The sequence below is a fragment of the Aedes aegypti genome, chromosome 3, assembly GCF_002204515.2.
Source record: "Aedes aegypti strain LVP_AGWG chromosome 3, AaegL5.0 Primary Assembly, whole genome shotgun sequence".
Lineage (NCBI taxonomy): Eukaryota > Metazoa > Arthropoda > Insecta > Diptera > Culicidae > Aedes > Aedes aegypti.
Window position 1 is genome coordinate 10,617,755 of NC_035109.1, and position 18,957 is coordinate 10,636,711.

At 37.0% G+C, this 18,957-nt stretch overlaps 1 protein-coding gene across 1 annotated transcript; it reads right to left on the reverse strand.

Moving 5' to 3' along the window:
• Positions 1-1,004: 1,004 nt before the first annotated feature.
• On the reverse strand, positions 1,005-18,671 carry LOC5579025 (probable methylcrotonoyl-CoA carboxylase beta chain, mitochondrial). Its single transcript, XM_001664156.2, has 3 exons — positions 18,408-18,671; positions 17,551-18,354; positions 1,005-2,086 (listed from the first exon to the last, which is right to left on the reverse strand). The coding sequence occupies exons 1-3, from the start codon at positions 18,546-18,548 to the stop codon at positions 1,280-1,282; spliced, it is 1,752 nt and encodes a 583-aa protein (XP_001664206.2). The 5' UTR covers positions 18,549-18,671; the 3' UTR covers positions 1,005-1,279.
• Positions 18,672-18,957: the final 286 nt, after the last annotated feature.

An 18,957-nucleotide genomic window follows, 5' to 3' on the forward strand; every position in this document is an offset into this window, starting at 1 on the left:
AAGGAATTTTCTGAGCAATGCTTGAGAGTAAACGTGGATGAATTTTCTAAAAATCCTTATGAAAATGGCCAGAATAGATGAAAAAAACGTCATACGAATTATTGTAGGTTGTTTTTTGGAATAATGTCGAAGCGATTTTTTTCAAAAACTGGAATAAATCTTTGTGGAAGAACGCCTGTAGAATCAGTGGGAAATATCTTTAAAAAAAACTATTGGAGAAATCGGTGAAAAATCAGTGGTAAAACATCTGGAAGAACTCCTGGGACAATCGCTAGGATTTTTTCAGAGTAATCTGCGAACATTATTGTGAATAGTAGCGTTGGAGTGATCTAAGGTTTTCTACACCAAGTCCTGAAGGAGTTCCTCTAAGCATGTGTCCAGCATATGCTAGCGACCTCGATCAGCCGTGATCCGATCTCGTCGGACAACGTCAAAGCACTAAATTTTCTGACCGATAAGTGATCGGTAGGTAGCGTTGGTCACGATGCCGATGTCTGTGTAAAATGTACATCTCATGCATCCAAAGGAAGTTTAGACAGCGAAATGTATACCATGTGCTTTTAGGTATTCAAGTACAGTTCGCCTCCGAGCGTCGGGGACTTCTCAAGGGGCTCCGCAGCTTGTAGGTTGAAGCGCCCATCTAGCGAATAGGGAGTCGTGGGTTCGATCCCCACCGGAGCACGTGTTTTTTATAACAGCCAAAATCCTTAGACAGGAATTGTCTAGAACTTGATCAATAATTATTTGTGCAATTAAAATGCTAGTAATTTATGAATTTCACTCAATGACATTTTCAGGTAACTTTTGTTGCAACAACAAGATGTCTTTTCCTGAGATTCGATAATCTTGAGATTTGCTTTTAAATCACAAAATCATCGACATGTTAGTTTTAGTTAAGTTTAACATGACCTACAAAATTTCCAAACCAAACCTTTTAAAAATTAGCGCCGTTAAGCATTCAGGATATTCTTCAAACATTCAAATTGAAGTCTTCATCAGTGAAGTAAACTACAAAAATTGTAAACTTTATTCCAATCACTATTATGAGCAAACACATATGGCATTAAATGCAACATCTGGTAAAGTCTGTAAATAATTACAAAATGTCATAGTAACTGTTTGATAAATTCTTTAAAATAAATCTCCATATTTTACCCGAGAAAAAAACTAGGATCGTTCGAGGAATTTTCTACCTTACACCCTAATAAATGCACTTTTACATAGTCGCACTCCTCTGACCTCGGAAGACAACAACTGGTCCTGTGTATCTTCTTTTCAGTTACATTCTGAAAATACCAAACTTGGTATCGCCGATAGGCTTGTTCAGGGCTGCCTGCAGACTCAACCCGAGCACCTTCCTCGTATCGACCGGATCGATGATTCCATCATCCCACAGCCGAGCCGTGCTGTAATAGGGTGATCCTTCCTTTTCGAACTGGTGCACGATCGGCTGCTTGATCTTGTTGCCGATCTCCTCGGTCCACTGCTTACCGGTGCGCTTGTACTGCTCCTCGGTGATCTGCGCCAGCACTCCTGCGGCTTGCGATCCTCCCATGACCGAGATGCGACTGTTTGGCCACATATACAGGAACCGTGGCGAATAGGCACGACCGCACATACCGTAGTTCCCGGCTCCGTACGATCCTCCAATAAGCAGGGTCAGCTTCGGGACATTGGCGCATGCCACTGCAGTCACCATTTTGGCACCGTTCTTGGCAATTCCGCCAGCCTCAGCATCCCGGCCCACCATGAAACCCGTAATGTTCTGCAGGAAGATCAGCGGAATCTTCTTCTGGGCGCACAGCTCAATGAAATGGGCTCCCTTGAGGGCACTCTCCGAGAACAGGACACCATTGTTACCCACCACTCCCACCAGTTGACCGTACAGTCGAGCATACCCGCAAACGATCGTCTCTCCGTAGAACTTTTTGAACTCGGTGAAGCGACTGCCATCGAAAATACGGGCAATCACCTCGCGAACGTCGAACGAACGGGTCAAGTTGGCCCCAACGATGCCGTAGAGTTCTTTTGCGTCGTACTTTGGAGGCTCCGGGTCCGGCAGGAAGCTCAAGCGATCGTGATTCATCTGAAAAAAAAAAGTTACGAAAGTTGTAAACTTGCGCAAATATGAACATGAAGTTGTCTCAAAGTTCCACCACAGACAAACAGACGTCACACTCTCATCATTGGCCATCGACCACCTTTTTAACGGTCGCTTCAAAAATATGGTAGGTGGCCGATTCACCACGCGCAGCGCTCGCATCGTTTTTGTTCGTGTTTGACGTTTGCACACTACCGCCATCTTTTGGCCTATCGGCCAAACACACCGATTTTAGCATTGGGCGTACATGTCCTCGTGACTATGATTTTGATCAACATTTGTTCTAAGTGTTACGTCTGTTTGTCTGTGGTTCCACTATGTCAAAAAAATCTTGGGTGCTGAAACTCCAAACGGTAGGTTGTTACCAACAAGCTTTTGTATGAAGAGAAATGTCGTTTAGACAGAGTGTCTACTCGTTTACCGAAATGAAATTCCCTGATATATCCAGGTTTTTTCCAGGTTTTATAAATTAGTTCCAGGTTCAAGAAATACTCTAATTTTATATGACCAAAACAAACTAATGACAATTTTAAAAAGTGTTTTAAAGTGTATTCACTCTTCTAGACATTATAAAAAAATGTGCTAACAATATTAAAGCTTAATTCGAATATTCATGTGAATTGTATTAAATAATGATGGTGTTTTTTTTTTTATTTTGTTTGTAAAAGTTCTGTCTATCATCGTGTTCAGAAAACGGATAATAAAGTTCCCGTTTAATCGAATCCGACCAGTATAACATTTAAAAATGTGGTGATTTAGGTAAATGAATAATTGATTGCATTTCATTCGAAAACTTTCAAGAGCTCTGAATGAATCATGATTGTAAAAAATAATTCGAAGTTGTTTAAATTCCAGATAACTTATCCGGAATCGGTTTTTTCGAAATTGAATATTTTCCATTAATTTTAGAATTTGTTCATGAAGCATGGCTGGTAGGGAGTGTTTTGAAAATAGAAAATTCAGAAACCTCTTGCTTGAAAAAAGAGACCTAACAGTTATCAAAAAACAAGTCGAACCCAACAGGAACCAGGAGAAAAGAGTTTGATTTTTATGGAATCAGACCTGATATTGCTCTGAGAACATTTTTTTGTTTGAACTTCCTTGAGATATTACGACAAATAATAGTGTTTGTATTACCGCTTTTTCAATGATTTTCTCAAAGAATTTCATCAGAAATAATCTCAGGTATTTGCCCAAACATCCAGATATAACTCTGAAGATTTCTTCAAATTAGATAAATGGACACATATTTTAAATTGAGAGATTTGATTTTTTCTCCAGGAGTTCATTTAGTAATTATTTCCCATAAAATCACTTCACGAATTTTCCTAAGGTATTTCGCTAAGAATTTTATTTTGGATATCTTAAATAACAACCTGAAATTTTCCAAAAAAAATCACAGGAAGATTTCATCAGAAATTACTTTATATATAATTTCAGATATTTTTCAAGAAAATCTCTAGTTCCCAAGGTTTTTTTTTCACGATTTTCCCATCAGTTTCCTAGAAAATCGTACAAGTCTCCCGTTTTAAACATGTTGCAATATACAACCTGAAATGCCTTCAGGGATTTCTCAGGATTTCCTACATAATTGTCCTTTAGAATTTCTTTAAGATTTTGACTACGAATTTCTCTAAGGATATCTTGAGAAATTACTCCGGAGAAAGCTTCTAAGATTTCTTTGGAAATTACAGTAACAAGAAATCCAGGAAATTCTAGTATCAGTAACTCCTTCTGTAAAATTAAGAGATTTCTCAATGAAGATTTTGCCCAGTATTCTTCCATAAGTTTTTCGTGATGAATTTCCAAAGCAAATATTAGAGTAACCTCTAACTGAACTTATGTAAGTTCTTAAGTCATTCTTGATATATAAGGATTTTTAGAGAAACTCTTGACAAAACTTAAGAGTAATTGCTAAAATTATTAAAAAAAAAACAGATCAATATTGAATCTCTGTAAAGCAACTCCTTGAAGAACGAAATCGCTAAGAAATTGGTAGGAATGATCGAAAGATTTCTTGGAAAAATAGTTGTAGTAGTAACTAATGTGGAATCTTAGATGAACTTTTGAGAATTCTTTGGTATTTTTTTTATTTGATTCATTGAGGACTGTTTGGGACAACTGTAATCCTTGGTTGAAATGCAGAGGAAATTCCAAAAATAAATAATAGAGTAACTGAACCACGAAAAACAGGTCGAATATGAAATGTTCCTAATAGATTTACTGATTAATTACTCGAGGATTTTTTGTAACATTTCTTTGGAATGAATGTGGACATAATGGTGGAAAAAAACCTGAAAGCTTATGAATCAACCTTTGCGGGCTTCTTGGGAAGATATTCTGTGGGAATCTTTGGAAGATCTGATAGAGTTAAGTTAAGATAGTTACGGCTGGAAAATTCGGTTGAAGAATTATTGAAAAAATATCTCGAGGAAGTCCTAGAATAGTCTTTGAAAAAAAATGAAGTAATCTCTATGGAAATGACTGGAGGTAGTAACGTTGAATTGCTTTAGGATGTCTTGAACCAAATTCTGGTGACATTCCCTTAAGCATCCTTTGAAAAATTGCTGGTAGAATTGGTAGAGGAATCTCTTGAAGAATTCCTGGAGAGAATCCTGCATTAGTCCCTGAAAGTATTCCAGATGAAATATCTGGAGAAAACACAAGGAAAATTCTTGGAATAATTTCTCTAGAAATATGTGAAAAATTTCTGAAAGAATTAGTTAAATAGTCTCGTAACAAGCTCTGAAAGTTTCTCGAGGCCTTATAGAATATTGCATCAAAATTCACTACAAGCAAGTTAGGGAAAAATATCCTTTAGGGACCATATTGGTTAAAATAGGGACCTTTCATCATAAATAGAGACTTATAAGAGATTTGAATAAAAATAGAGACCAAGTCTCTGAAAAAAAACCCTGCCTCCAGCCCTTAATCCAATACTGATCAAATACCTGAAGATATTTGATGTTTAAATAAGGCGATAAAGTTCCATATCTGAAAAGATCCTCACTGAATAACTTAAGTAACGGTATGTTAGCGGCGTAGCCGAATTTTTTTTTATTGAGGAGAGTATTCTGGAAAGTAATGGTAATCTCTGGATTTTGACGCAAAAATCCTTTGAAGTGAACATATTCTACCATGAATTACTGCCTCAAAATATTTTCCCTGATTGTAATTCAAATTCCCTGAGAATTCCAGGTTTTTTCCAGGTTGAATAAAATTCCCTGATAATTCCAGGTTTTCCAGGTTTTTCCAGGTAGTAGACACCCTGTTTAGAAATTGCCCCGTGCAAATTTATAAAAAAAAAGTTAAATTTGTGCGGCCTGTATTAAACAATTATTTAACAAAAAATTGTGCGAAATCCGTCAGCTCTAAGGTTGGACTAAATGATCTTATGGTTTGTATCCATAAAATAGGGCTACAGGTTTAGTGCAACGAACGAAAGTTGACTGTAGTCTTTTCCTTGGAACATGATTCCGACGACGCACTCAGAAAAATTCTCTGGAGGGCTTTTGGTATTTTTGCATAGATTACCCACATCTTGGGGAAATCAGGGCTAAAAGTGTTCTTTCAAGATTTTTTTTAAAAAAATTTCAAGTACTTTTTTAGTGATTTCATGAATTTAATCTGTATTTTTTCTAAAAATCAAGAATTTCTCCAAAAATCATTTAATCATATATATAAAATCCCAGAGTTGTCTGTCTGTCAGTAAGGCTTTGAAATGTTTCATCGAAATGTTTCATTGAGCGCTACAACAGTAATTTAAGGCTAAGTAGCCCGTCATTCGTTTTGGCAACAATGATGACTTTTCAGCTTGCATTTCAAAGTGATAATACTCAGCCTTGATAGTTTATATTGACTTGAAAAAGTATCACTGTACGCGCTAACATGCATAAAGTATGCTGATACTAATTTCAGGGTGGCCGCCAAATATCCATTTTGAAATTTTCACGGTTTTCCCGATATAATTTTCAGAATTTTCCCGGTTTTTCACAGGGGTGTCCAAACGTAAAAAATTGAAATTTTAGTCGGCTTTGAGGTGAATATACTAAAAAAAACTTTTCAACTGAATGTTTAGGTGAGTTTTCCGTCCAATAGAAAAAAAAGATATAATTCGTAGAAGATTGGCTTGTTTTTTTGGCTTCCATAAAATTTGCTCAAAAAATTTATTAGTCGATTTTCTCAAAACTAGGTTTTTATTACCTCTTTGCTTCTAAATTAGTGCAATTAGAGCGGTTCCTATTCTTTTGATTCACTTTGACAGGGTTTGTTTTAAAAACTACCAAGCCCATATTTATCAACATTATAATGTGCATCAATTGCAATTCTTTCCATTTCTTTTTCTTCATAAAATTGAAGAGTTCCCTAAAGAAAATAACTTCAAAGTACGTATGAAACGAAGCCGCACATGCTGAAGTACTCGCCGTAAGAGTCTCTCGAATAGAACACTCCTATTGAGAACCATGGTGAGCTACCTAAATGTCCGCGGAGATCTTCTGGCATGGCAAACAACATTGAATGCGTAGAAATTTATTGTAGAATAATTGTTTGCATTTCCATATCTCACTTGATTGATAGTGACAATTTGTGATATAAAAAGCAATTTTCGAAGTATAATACTTATCATACAGTGGCTCAATCTCATTTTCGTACGGGGCACTGTTTTCATATCAAGTTGGTAAAAATCTATTAAATGGTGCATGGACTTCGATATACTTTATCAATAATGAAGGTTATAGGTGTCATCTATTGTTTGGCAATGACAAACTATATTCATTTACATAAATCTTTGGAATAATGGAAAAGTATTGAGATTGTGTCTATAATTGACCCAATTCCATATTCGTACACCTAACAAAACAGAAATATACAGCATTCAAAACTAATTTTTAATGGACTAGATGATTACTTAAGCTCTTCGTTGTGTTGTTCAGATGCAGTAGAATACATTTGGAAAATTTAAAAGCGGACATATTTTAAACTTAAGTAAATTTAAGAAAAATACCAGTTTTCCCATGTTTTTTGCTAAAATATTCGGTAAGTCGAACAATAAATTGCATTTTTTTCAACATCACTTCCTTAATAATGATAACTGCGAATATTGAACAAGTTTCAAAAAAGTACAATCAGTTTTAGAGTAGCTAGGAGTGGATATCGACAACTTATACTTTTGAATCTTAGGTAGTATAACATTTATAACAAATCCAAAACCAAAAATTTTAGTCAATTTCTTTATGTTTGGCTCCTAAATGTATATACATAATCCATAGTTAATGTTCCTATCAAAACATTGCGGAATTATCTTTTTTAATTTACATTTTACTACCAAACATGATTATAGAGATTTAAAGAATAAATATTATTGCCATAACCGCAACACAAACGTTTTTTAAAATGATGAAAACAACAGGATATATTCTATTAAATAGTATATCAATGCTCTCTGCTCATTCAAGTTATTTTGTATTTTTCTTATAAAATCAATAAATTGCAAAATAGGGTGCTATTTTGAATATAATTTGAATATTATTTCAAAGATAATTGAATATTACGATGACATCAATTATGTGGAGGTATGTACAGCGTAGTTTAGGGTACTTTACTGTTCGTAGTTCAAATTATTTTTACAGGCAAATTCAAAATTAACATTTACCTGTTGTTTAGAATGAAAATTTGGTTTACATTGATTAAAAATATCATTTTAGAAGAGTTTTGAACTTATGGCACAACAATTTTCTGCACTTAAAAGGGATAAAAACTGTTTATGATTTCTGTAAACTATATATATTTCAACTAAATTTCTATCAGAGCTTACGAGTATAATCTATAGATTGGATCCAATGACAAAAATAAACGTTATTGTTCGAATTGTAGGATTTAATAGCAAAAATCATTAGAAAACTGGCATTTTTCATAACTTTACCTAAATTTCATATATGTCCACTAATAAATTGTCCAAATGTATTTCACTACATCTGAACATCATAATAAAGCATTTCAGTAATCAAATAGAGCTTCTAAATTTAGTTTTGAACGTTGTGCGTATGAATTTTGGTAGGTGTACGAATATGGAATTGGGTGAATTTTAGACATCAATTCAATACTTTTCTATTAATCCAAAGATGAATGTAAATGGAAACATTTTGTGATTGGCAAACAATAGATAACACCTGTTACCTTCAATGTGGATAAAGTATTTGTAGCTCAATACTTCATTTAATAGTTTTTTACAAACTTGATGTGGAAACAGTATCCTGTACGAATATGAAATTGGACCACTGTATGTCTGTCAATTGGTTGTGATACAGATAAATCGGAGACTAATTTAGAGAAAAATTCAAACCCTGGTGAGAAAACAAATCATTTTTTTTTTTTTGCGACAATGCTAGCCAATGAGAAAAGTGAAACATTTATAAGAAATATAGTGTTGCAAATAAATTTTCTACAATTTATTAAATCATTATTTTTTAACCTTCGGGCTGTCGCGCTGTTGTACTTTGTACAACAGTTGTGATTTATATGCTATCATTTTGCAACAAAGATATCTATCGACACCAAACCAAAATGTATTCCTCAAGAATCTTCTTAAGAACAATACTCGACAGTTTTATTTACAGTATGACCCTTTATAGTACGGTAAAATTAACAAATGTATATGGAAGTCGCATAATAATGAACGCACTATGTACGGTTCGGGGAAACCACAGTTTGCAATCGTCATATCTCGAAATTCAGATAATATAGAAACTTGGGAGCCTTCCTTAGCCGAGTGGTTAGAGTCCGCGGCTACAAAGCAAAGCCATGCTGAAGGTGTCTGGGTTCGAATCCCGGTCGGTCCAGGATCTTTTCGTAATGGAAATTTCCTTGACTTCCCTGGGCATAGAGTATCATCGTACCTGCCACACGAGATACGAATGCGAAAATGGCAACTTTGGCAAAGAAAGCTCTCAGTTAATAACTGTGGAAGTGCTCATAAGAACACTACGCTGAGAAGCAGGCTCTGTCCCAGTGAGGACGTAATACCAAGAAGAAGAAGAAGAAACTTGGGGTCTTTAGTCAAGTTGTTCTGGAGGTGAAGCGCTATCTGATGGTACTTCATTTAGTTCGGAATTTGACCACTAGGTGGCACTAGTGGGCATGGAAGTTTTACTTTTGTTTTGCAGATTTTTCAGGATCCTGACCATTTAGAAGCATGTTGTCTTCGGCAAAGTTGTTTAGTAAGTTAAGGACTATCATTTTTCGAGCTAGTTGATTCAAAATTTTGCCACTAGGCGGCGCTAGTGAGCATGAAACTTTTGTTTGCAGATATCTCAGGAGCCTGACAACTTAGAAAGATGGCGTCTTCGGCAAAGTAGTTTGGTAGCTCAAGGGCTATCGTTATTTGAGCCAAGAAATACGATATTTCACCATCAGGCGGCGCTAGTGAGCATGCAATTTTTGTTTTGCGGATACTGCAGGATCTTGACTAGACAGGCACCTTTGACAAAGTTGTTCGGAAGCTCAAGGATTATCATTATTTTAATAAATCTCTAACTTTAAGGATTAAACAAAGAAAGAATTTGAGCTACTGAACAACTCTGCCGAAGACACCATCTTTCTAAGTGACCAGGCTCCTGAGATATTAAAAAAAAAAAGTTTTGTGCTCACTAGCGCCGCCTAGTGGCAACATTTTGAATCAACTAGCTCAAACAATGATAGTCCTTGAGTTACCGAACAACTTTGCCGAAGACGCCATCTTTATAAGTGGTCAGGATCGTGAGATCTGGGAAACAAAAGCTTAATGCTCACTAGCGCCGCCTAGTGGCAAAATCCCGAATTTCTTGGCTATGATAATGATAGTCCATAAGCTACTGATCAATTTTGCCGAAGACGTCATCTATCTAAGTGGTCAGACTCCTGAGATATTCGCAAAACCAAGGGTGTTGTACAAAGTACAACGCGCGACTACTCGCGTTACAAAAATTCGCGCGACGACCGAAATTATGTTTCCAAAATTACAGTTACTTAATGTCAATATTATTAACCATTACAACTGTCTACAACTTATTTTCGGTGGTTTGTAGATTTAGAGTTTGAAGTTGTTCGTTCAAAATGAATAATTTTCCCGGTGACAATATCAAATTCCCGGTTTTTCCCGTCTTTTTCCCGATGGATTCAAATTCCCGTCTTTTTCCCGCTTTTCCCGTTTTTCCCGGTTCGGTGGCCACCCTGTGATTTTCTTTGATTCGAAATCGTGAGAAGAATTAGCAACAATCATCAACGACGCGAGCAAACTTCAATGACGGCCTACTTCGCCTTAAGAGAACTACAACTGTCAGCATACTAAAGCATTACAATTGTAAATTGCGGATCAATTTACAGATTATAGAGTTTTCTGGAACATTGTTCTTCCCAATTAGTAGAGTATTCTCAGTTTTTGTTTTTGAGAACTTTTTCGATGATTAAATCGTAAACGAATCAACTTCAAGCAAATTGAAGTTCGACCGATCTTGGATCTGGTTGGAGTTGAAAATGGGATTCAGAACGGATTTCGCCATTTTTAACTCAGATTCAAAAACGAATTCGAAATATGGAGAAGCAAGATAAATATGAATGACATGAGTGTACGCCAAATATTGGAGTTTTTGAAATTTACAATGAAATCTCCATCACTCCAAATCGACTCTTGGATGCGTACTTAAACAAAATTTTATGGCTTCTATGATGGTCTCCTAAAACAGCTCTCCAAATTATTCATGTTATTTCCATAAGTCGATGGCCCCTGCATTACAATTGTGAATGGACAATGAATTAGAGAACACTGCAACAGCTATTCAGCAGAATATTCGAGAATTTTCGGTTGGGGGTCGTCAATTAATTACGTAAGGGATTATGGGGGAAAGGAGGTTCGAGGTTTCTTACGTGTCATACAATTTATTTTTGACAAAACATCTAACCATGGGAGGAGGGGGGTTGAAAATCCCGAAAATTGTCCTACGTGATTAATGTACAGCCCCTATGATTCTTCTCTCATATTCATAGAATCTTCTCGAACCTTTGGAATGTTTCACAAGGGAAGAAACACTATAACAGCATTCTAGACTAAATGTTTTATATTAGAGCTCTACAACAGCACGTGATTGATGGAGTATGGTCAGAGCATACGTTTAGGCGCTTATGCGTTCATAACTATCATGCGTGTCGATGTCGGGTCATGTTCCCGAGCAGAAGAAAATAACTACTGAATACCAAATTGAGGTACCGTAAAACGGGGTAACTTTGATAGTTTTTTCGAAGAAAACTTGAATATTTATGCATGTTGTTTCAAAGATGTACAATTTATATTTTTAAAACAAGTACTGACATCCTAGCTATCGATTACAGTCGATAGATGGGCAAAAGATTTATTATGAATGGATGTATAATTTTTCATATAATCGAAAGTTGGTTTTCTGTTTTGGGGTAACTTTAATAATGGAGTATGATTCGAACAAAATTGAATGAATAACGAACATTTGTAGGGCATTGCATACCTCTAGGCGTTTAACGTTATATGGAAATTTGTGACTTAGATTACAAAAATGGTCCCAGTTTGTGAAAATGCTTTTCGGTAAGAGATTGAAGACCGATTTCAAGTTCTATGATAACTAGGCTGTCGAAGATAAGTGGCCAACTATTCAAAACTACATCAAATAGTGATCGTAGAACAGATTGTTTGTAAGCGTTTCGAAAATGCGAAAATTGTGTAATTTTTTTGAATTCGTATAAAAAGCCTAATATGTTCTTGTTTCAAATGAAAACCGCTCTTACATAAAGTGTAAAACTAATATTCTTTAGTTTTGCATTCATTTTGCTTAACTGATTGACAGAAATTATGATATTTCGTTTAGTATGTGGTGGGTTACGCACTATCAAGGTTACCCGCATTATCAAAGTTACCCCGTTTTACGGTATTCCATACCAGAAAATTTCCAATACTTACAACCTGAATGAGGTATGAATGAGCCCTACATAAGAGGTAAAAAACTTCAAATAATACCTTATGCATATTCTACAAATACTAAGCTAATACCTAGATCAGGTATTGTAATTGTAATTGTAATTGCTCAATCCACACCCTGGCAGACAATTATCCGCCCATCTAGACACGGGCTGGGTGAGGACCTACCAAGCCTCCCCCGTTAACATGTCCTATACCGTTTAGCACACCGGGATCTTCCACAAGCAGGCGCCGGAATTAAAGCGGTCCCACAAGCTTCAGATACATTAAATAGATATAGTCCCTCTGGCACTAAACCGAATGGCGCCCTCCGCTTCACCACTAGTACTGCTTCCCCACACGCCAAGCACAATATCGAAAGTAGTGCGTTGTATAGCAAATACAGTACACCACCTCCGACACTATGCCAAATGTACAGGAAAAACAGCACCAGTAAGAAAGCGGAAGGCGCACCACTCGGTTCAGTGCCAGAAGGACTATAAGTATAACGAAGAAGAAACGAAAAGATAGTAGAGTTGGATCGGTTATTTGATTGCTGAAACGAAAAAAACAGAAAAAACAGAAACAAAGTGTTAACATTAAAACGGGGTTTTATAATTGATAAATGTATCGATAGTTTCTCATCTGTTACGTTTCCTTATCGTAGCGCTGTCGATTTTTTCCATCTCCAGGGTGTTCGTCTCCGCTCGAGCAATGAGGACCATGATGAAATGAGAATATAAAAATGTGAGCATTAGTGTTGATCTAGTAATAGATTAATTTAAACTGCTTTTCATGTGCTAAGTAACTTGTAAACTCCTACTCAATTATGTTTTGTTGGCCTACACGTTTTATTTAGATACAATTTTTATTTAGAAAACTATTTGGATCCGAGATTTTAGGTGCAGATTGAGCATGTTTGATAAAACAAGCATCCTGTTTTCAGTTGAAGAATGTTCAAGAAGTTGATGATTCTGTTATTTATACTGGCTACATACAAGAATTCACTATTGATGTAATATATGGATATTGAAAGTTCCAACGCGCGATTATAATACTTCAGTTTTCGTGCTGTTGTATTGGTGTAAGTAGTGGGAAACCAATCAGTTTGGTGATTCTAACGGTAACAAATAGCAAGACGAAAGGAAAGTTGATAATCTATCATCATTATGATTTCAGTCCTAATTTCATGATCAGTTTAATAAATTCCGCGTATGATTCGGCAATTTTAACAATTTATACATGTGTATTCGAATAAAACAGACTACGGGCATTTATTACCTGTTGCAAGGTTCCTAAGTGATCAGATATTCATCATTTTCTACAGCCTAATTTAATAATACCTACATTGGGTTGTAACAAAAATTTGATCTTGGGATGTTGATTTGCCTCCTAATCATAGTTTCGACAATAGTCACATGCTTACTATCCCTTATGGCAGTGTTGTTGATTCTATTGTCTATCGCTCATCAGTTTCGCGCCACCCGGCAGGGACTTGGTCCTATGTACCCAATACTCTGCTGTGTCTTAACTTCACGCAATACATTCTGTAGATGTGTGATACAGTTTGCGGAATATTATGATTTATCACTTCGTTCAGATGGAAAATTCTGTTATGGTACCATATTCACATATCAGATAACTCCCACCTGGAACGATGTAATACATCGGAGACATGTAGATTCAGATGTATGTAGACGATCTATGCCTAGTTCGGCTCTGATCGACAGGCAATCAGTGTATTCAGTTTTTCAACTAGCTTGAAGCGATGAACGTATCAAGACAAGCTCTCCACTATATCTGCTAGCAATCACCGGTCGTCGATAGACATTTCGGTTCTTTTCTGCTAAAGAAAGACCCGATTGTATGCCAAAGACTATGGCTCATGCTTTTCAATACAGCTGGAAAAACAAGAACTACACCCAGCACCAAATAGTACGTAACTATGAGGCGGACCGGAAGGTTTGATAAGCAATCCCCACCAATACCTAGATCAGGTATTGTAATACCTAAAAAATTCTTGATGGATTTTCATATAAAAGTGAAATTTTTCAATACCTCCAGCAGTCCTCAATGGCAATCGAATACCAAAATGAAGTATTTTTAATTGTTTTAAACATTGTTTTCAAATACCATCATAATAACAAAATGAGGTATTGACAACTGAACAATACCTAATTGTGGCATAATACCAAAATATGGTATGCATAAGTTATTGCGAGTTATTCTTTCCTCCTCGGGTTAATAAAATTCAACCATTATCCTCTGCTTTTGCCACTGCACTGGGACGTATTCTGCTTCTCAGTTTATTATTCATGCACCACTTCCTTAGTTAGGGGCTGTCTATTAATAACGTAAGGGTTTAAGCCTGATTCGATGCTGACAAGTAATTTTTTGGCCTATCTTGATGCATGAAAAATTCCTGCAAGGAATCGATCTAGAAAGTGCTTTTTTCTGATCGCAGTACGCAGTTAATTGTACTACCTAATTAATGGACAACAATGGACAATGGAGATATTTCATTATCTATGTTGTAATTTTGCAGTTGAACGTAGACATTATCAATCTTTGAAATATTATACATAGCTTTTCGCTTGAAAATTTGGTTGAAACGTGGCTAGCCACGTCGGGTAAGCTAGTTATATTATATTTTTCAATAAAACTCCTGAAAAAAGATGATTATTCCATTGTATGACATTTTTCTGACTCGCGACGCAAAACATTAGATTACGGATTTCCCAACACTCCATAGGTACTTTATTTTACATTTAATTCCATAATCTTACTGGAGCAAATTGGCCATCCACCATCCAGAACAACTTTCAAAACGGGTAGCCCTGCTTCGTCGGTTGCGGTAGCCATTATATCTGTTCGCAAGCGTTTTTAGTACTTATTTTTGCGCCTTCGTCGACTACGACCTACATTTCATCCAGATCCTTGTTGTACGTGTTGTTGCTTACAAAAGGAACATCCAGATGGGCCAAGAGCTCTTCCACGTGGCAAAACGTTTGCCAGCTACCCCACAAACAAGACTTCCGGATTTGATATTTGCGGGGGGATTTTCGGACCTGCCAACAAATTTCTTACCACATGACTCAACATATAATATTAATCGCGGAAACCATCGATTTACAACTTTCATCGATGACTGTCAAGTTGGCATTTGGGCATATTTTCGCACGCTGAACTCCAAGCATCAATGTCCGCCGCAATCATCATCATATATATAAAATCCCAGCGTTGTCTGTCTGTCAGTAACGCTTTGAAATGTTTCACTGAAATATTTCATTAAGCGCTACAACAAAATATTCTGGAGTTTACTGGAACATCATTCTTCCCAATTCATAGAATATTATCGAATTTTCATAATTGTCGTTTTTGTTTTTAGGAATTTGGTAGATGATCAAAACCTAAACAACCCCACTTCAAGTAGATTGTAGTTCGGTCGGATTTAATTTGGGGTGCGGTTGAATATTTGATTCATAACGGTGTTTGCCAATACCAACCTAGGTTCATAGACGAATTCGACATAAGCAAAAGCCAGATAATGAGATGAATGTGCAACAAATATTCGTGTTTTTTTGTAAACATAAAAACCTACACGGGTCTATGTTCCATGACTCGATATTGACTCATGGAAGCATACTGACACCAAAATGTTACAGTGCTGAAAAGGACTACTTTTCAGTTCTGTTTTGGGAGTTGGCAAATTAATCCAACTACAAAGAAAATATTCGTAATTGCAAAAAAATGCATCGTCCAACTCGTTGCAAAGCTCGATGTTTTATCACTTATACGTATTTAAATGTACGACTCGTGCTGAAAGAATCTTCATGTCGTTGCATAAATAACTGTTTTGGTATTAGTCACAAAAAAATTACCCTTTTCATAAATCTCAACGGGGCAACCCCTAAACATCACTTTTCAGAGTTCTTCCCATACAAAAGTTTGTACCTACCGTTTTGCGTTGCAGCCCCCCAGTATGCTGACAAAGTGAAATATTAGGACACTCTAAGGGGTCGTCCATAAATGACGTAGCATTTTTTCACTGATTTTTTTACACCCCCCTCCCCCCTCGTAGCATTTCGTCACATATGCTGATACCCCCCCTTGAAAAATACGTAGCATATCAAGCAAACCTCCCCCCTACAATTTTTTTATTTGTTTTCCTTAGCAATTGGGTTAAAACAAAAAATTGGATTTCTAAAGTTCAATACAGATTTTGATAGTAATTACTGACTGAAACGTAAGGATAATCTAACGAAAAAATGTTTGATTTGCAGTAGCGCTCAAAAGTCATTTGGAAAACAGTTTTAAATGAACTTTCCTGTTTAAGTTGTTGGCTAAATTGTATTACTTTTGCTGTTGTTACCATGAAAAATTAGTTTACAGCTGAAAATATAGAAAAAAGGAAAAATCGTTGATTGGATTGATGAAGCTAACAGTAACGAGTTAGGGTACAATAGATTTTATAATATATTGAAAAGAAATTTAGTTATATTAGAGAATCGTTTTTTAATTATTCGTTGTTAGAAAATAGATTTCAATGAAAATGATCAAGATAAGATATATTTGATTTGAAATGGATATTTGTCATTTTCATCAAAATTCAAATCCATTTAAGTGCCAGATGTAGAAAAGATTACACTTGTAGTATTTGAAATGTTCAGAAAATCTTAGCGATTATTGTACAAGTTATTCAACTTTATTGATATTTCAGCTTAACTTCATTATCGTTCCCCATACTAAAATAATCTTACACAAACTATAACGAAACAAATAAATACTAAAAATAATCTTTCTTCAAATTACCGAGTTACTAAGAAAATTGAATGATAGAACAATGTCGATAACATTCGAATCTGTTGTCCAGGCTTTTCCATCAAGTTTTATTCAGGCTATTCCATCAAGAGCATTGATATATCAAAACAAATCGATGAATTGATTGGATGGAGATCTTCTGCAACATTGAGAGCATAATTCACGGAATGAATATCTTGTTTTAATATAATATTTGCCAAAACGAACACATGTTTTTTAAAGAAATGTGCTCTAACAGAAAATATGAATAAATCTAAAACAATGTTTTCTAAGTCATTAAAGCCTTGCTTTTTAATTAATTTATCTATATTAAAATTATTTTATTTATAAATAAAAAAATCAAAAAATCTGTTCGATTGCAGTACAGAAAATCTAAAATTTCTTACATTTTTTCCAATCTTGTCATATGAATGTTTTGAAGCTGAATCATCACTTTAGAACCCAACTTTATAAGTCAAACAATGAAAAAAGAAGTTTGATAAAAAAAATAATTGTATGTCATTTTTTCAGCGCCTCTTATTTTACCGACGTGATTCAAAATGCTACGTCCACTAGCTAGGATCCCTCCCTCCCCCTCGTCACACATCGTCGCAAATTCGTGAAGCCCCCCCTCCCCCCTAAAAAGCTACGTCATTTATGAACGACCCCTAATGAACGGTTTTAACCTTACCATCGCTTTCGTAGAATAACCAGCATTCTCGTCGTACGAACTGGGGCGATTCAGGTTCTGCACTACCTGGCGTGCCAAATAGAGGGCATGCTCGTCGTCCACGGCATAGTGATCGGTCACACCGGATGTCCTGCAGTGCAGGTCGGCTCCACCGAGATCCTCGGCCGACACAACTTCCCCGGTGGCTGCCTTGACCAGCGGAGGACCCGCCAGGAAGATCGTACCCTGCTTCTTGACGATAATGCTCTCGTCAGCCATCGCCGGAACGTAAGCTCCCCCCGCGGTACAGGAACCCATTACGACGGCAATCTGCGGAATTCCTTGCGCCGACATGTTTGCCTGATTGTAGAATATCCGCCCGAAGTGCATCTTGTCGGGGAACACATCCGCCTGGCGGGGCAAATTGGCACCGCCCGAATCCACCAGGTAGATGCAAGGCAGATTGTTTTCCTGGGCTACCTCTTGGGCTCGCAGATGCTTCTTCACCGTTATCGGATAGTAACTTCCGCCCTTGACCGTGGCATCATTGGCAACGATTACACAATCAACGCCTTGCACCCGGCCTACCCCAGTAACGATTCCGCCGGAATTTACCACATCCTTGCCGTACATCTCGTACCCGGCCAGAGTGCTCAATTCCAGAAATGGCGAACCCGGATCGATCAACCGGTTAATCCGGTCCCGGGCCAGAAGCTTTCCCTTGCTGGTGTGGCGCTTGATCGCTTCGGGGCCACCTCCGTTCAGCACATTCTCGGTGATTGACCTCAGCTCGCCAACCAGCTCGCGCATCTGCGTGTCATTTTCCTGAAATTCCTCCACTTAGTAACAATATAGCAAGGTCAAACCTAAAATCCTACCTTATATTCCTGCGCCTGACGGTTTACCTCGGTGGCCAGCACGTTGGCTTCGGAGATGTGCATGGCGCGGCATGACTGCTGCAGCTGGAGGCGCCCAACCGGGGACAGGTTGGACAGCAGGAACCGGGCCTTGGAGAGCATATTCTGAGGCTTCTTTTTCGGGTAGGGACTGGGATATTATGTAAATACTAGCACAAGCACTCTGGAGAATCTGCGCACGGTGCGGTGCGGTAATGAATGAATGATTGGCGCAGCGCAACAACACGACGACAGTGCGTTGCGCTTGGCGTTATCATCGCACACTCTCGTCGTCTTATCAGTTTGACAGTTGGTAACATCGAATTTGCAAGTGCTGCCAGATGCGTAGTTTTTTTTTTTCATAATGGAAAAAATTGGTTGATAGCGAGGAAAATAATATTTTAAGCTTGTTCAAAAAACACATTTTTCTAAGTATACTGCCTCGCGACTAGAAAAGTACACAACTTCGCTGCGTCGCAAGTCACTTCGCTATAGTGCGCATCTATGCCGTCCACCGTGTGCATTGTGCGCA

Bases quoted from the DNA above. Each gene is read 5' to 3' on its own strand.
- LOC5579025 (XM_001664156.2), bottom strand. From the start codon at position 18,548: ATGCTCTCCAAGGCCCGGTTCCTGCTGTCCAACCTGTCCCCGGTTGGG. The intron at 18,355-18,407 runs GTAGGATTTTAG...GAGGAATTTCAG, and splicing joins GTCAGGCGCAGGAATATAAG to GAAAATGACACGCAGATGCG. The intron at 2,087-17,550 runs GTAAGGTTAAAA...TTTTTTTTTCAG, and splicing joins GTTATTCTACGAAAGCGATG to ATGAATCACGATCGCTTGAG.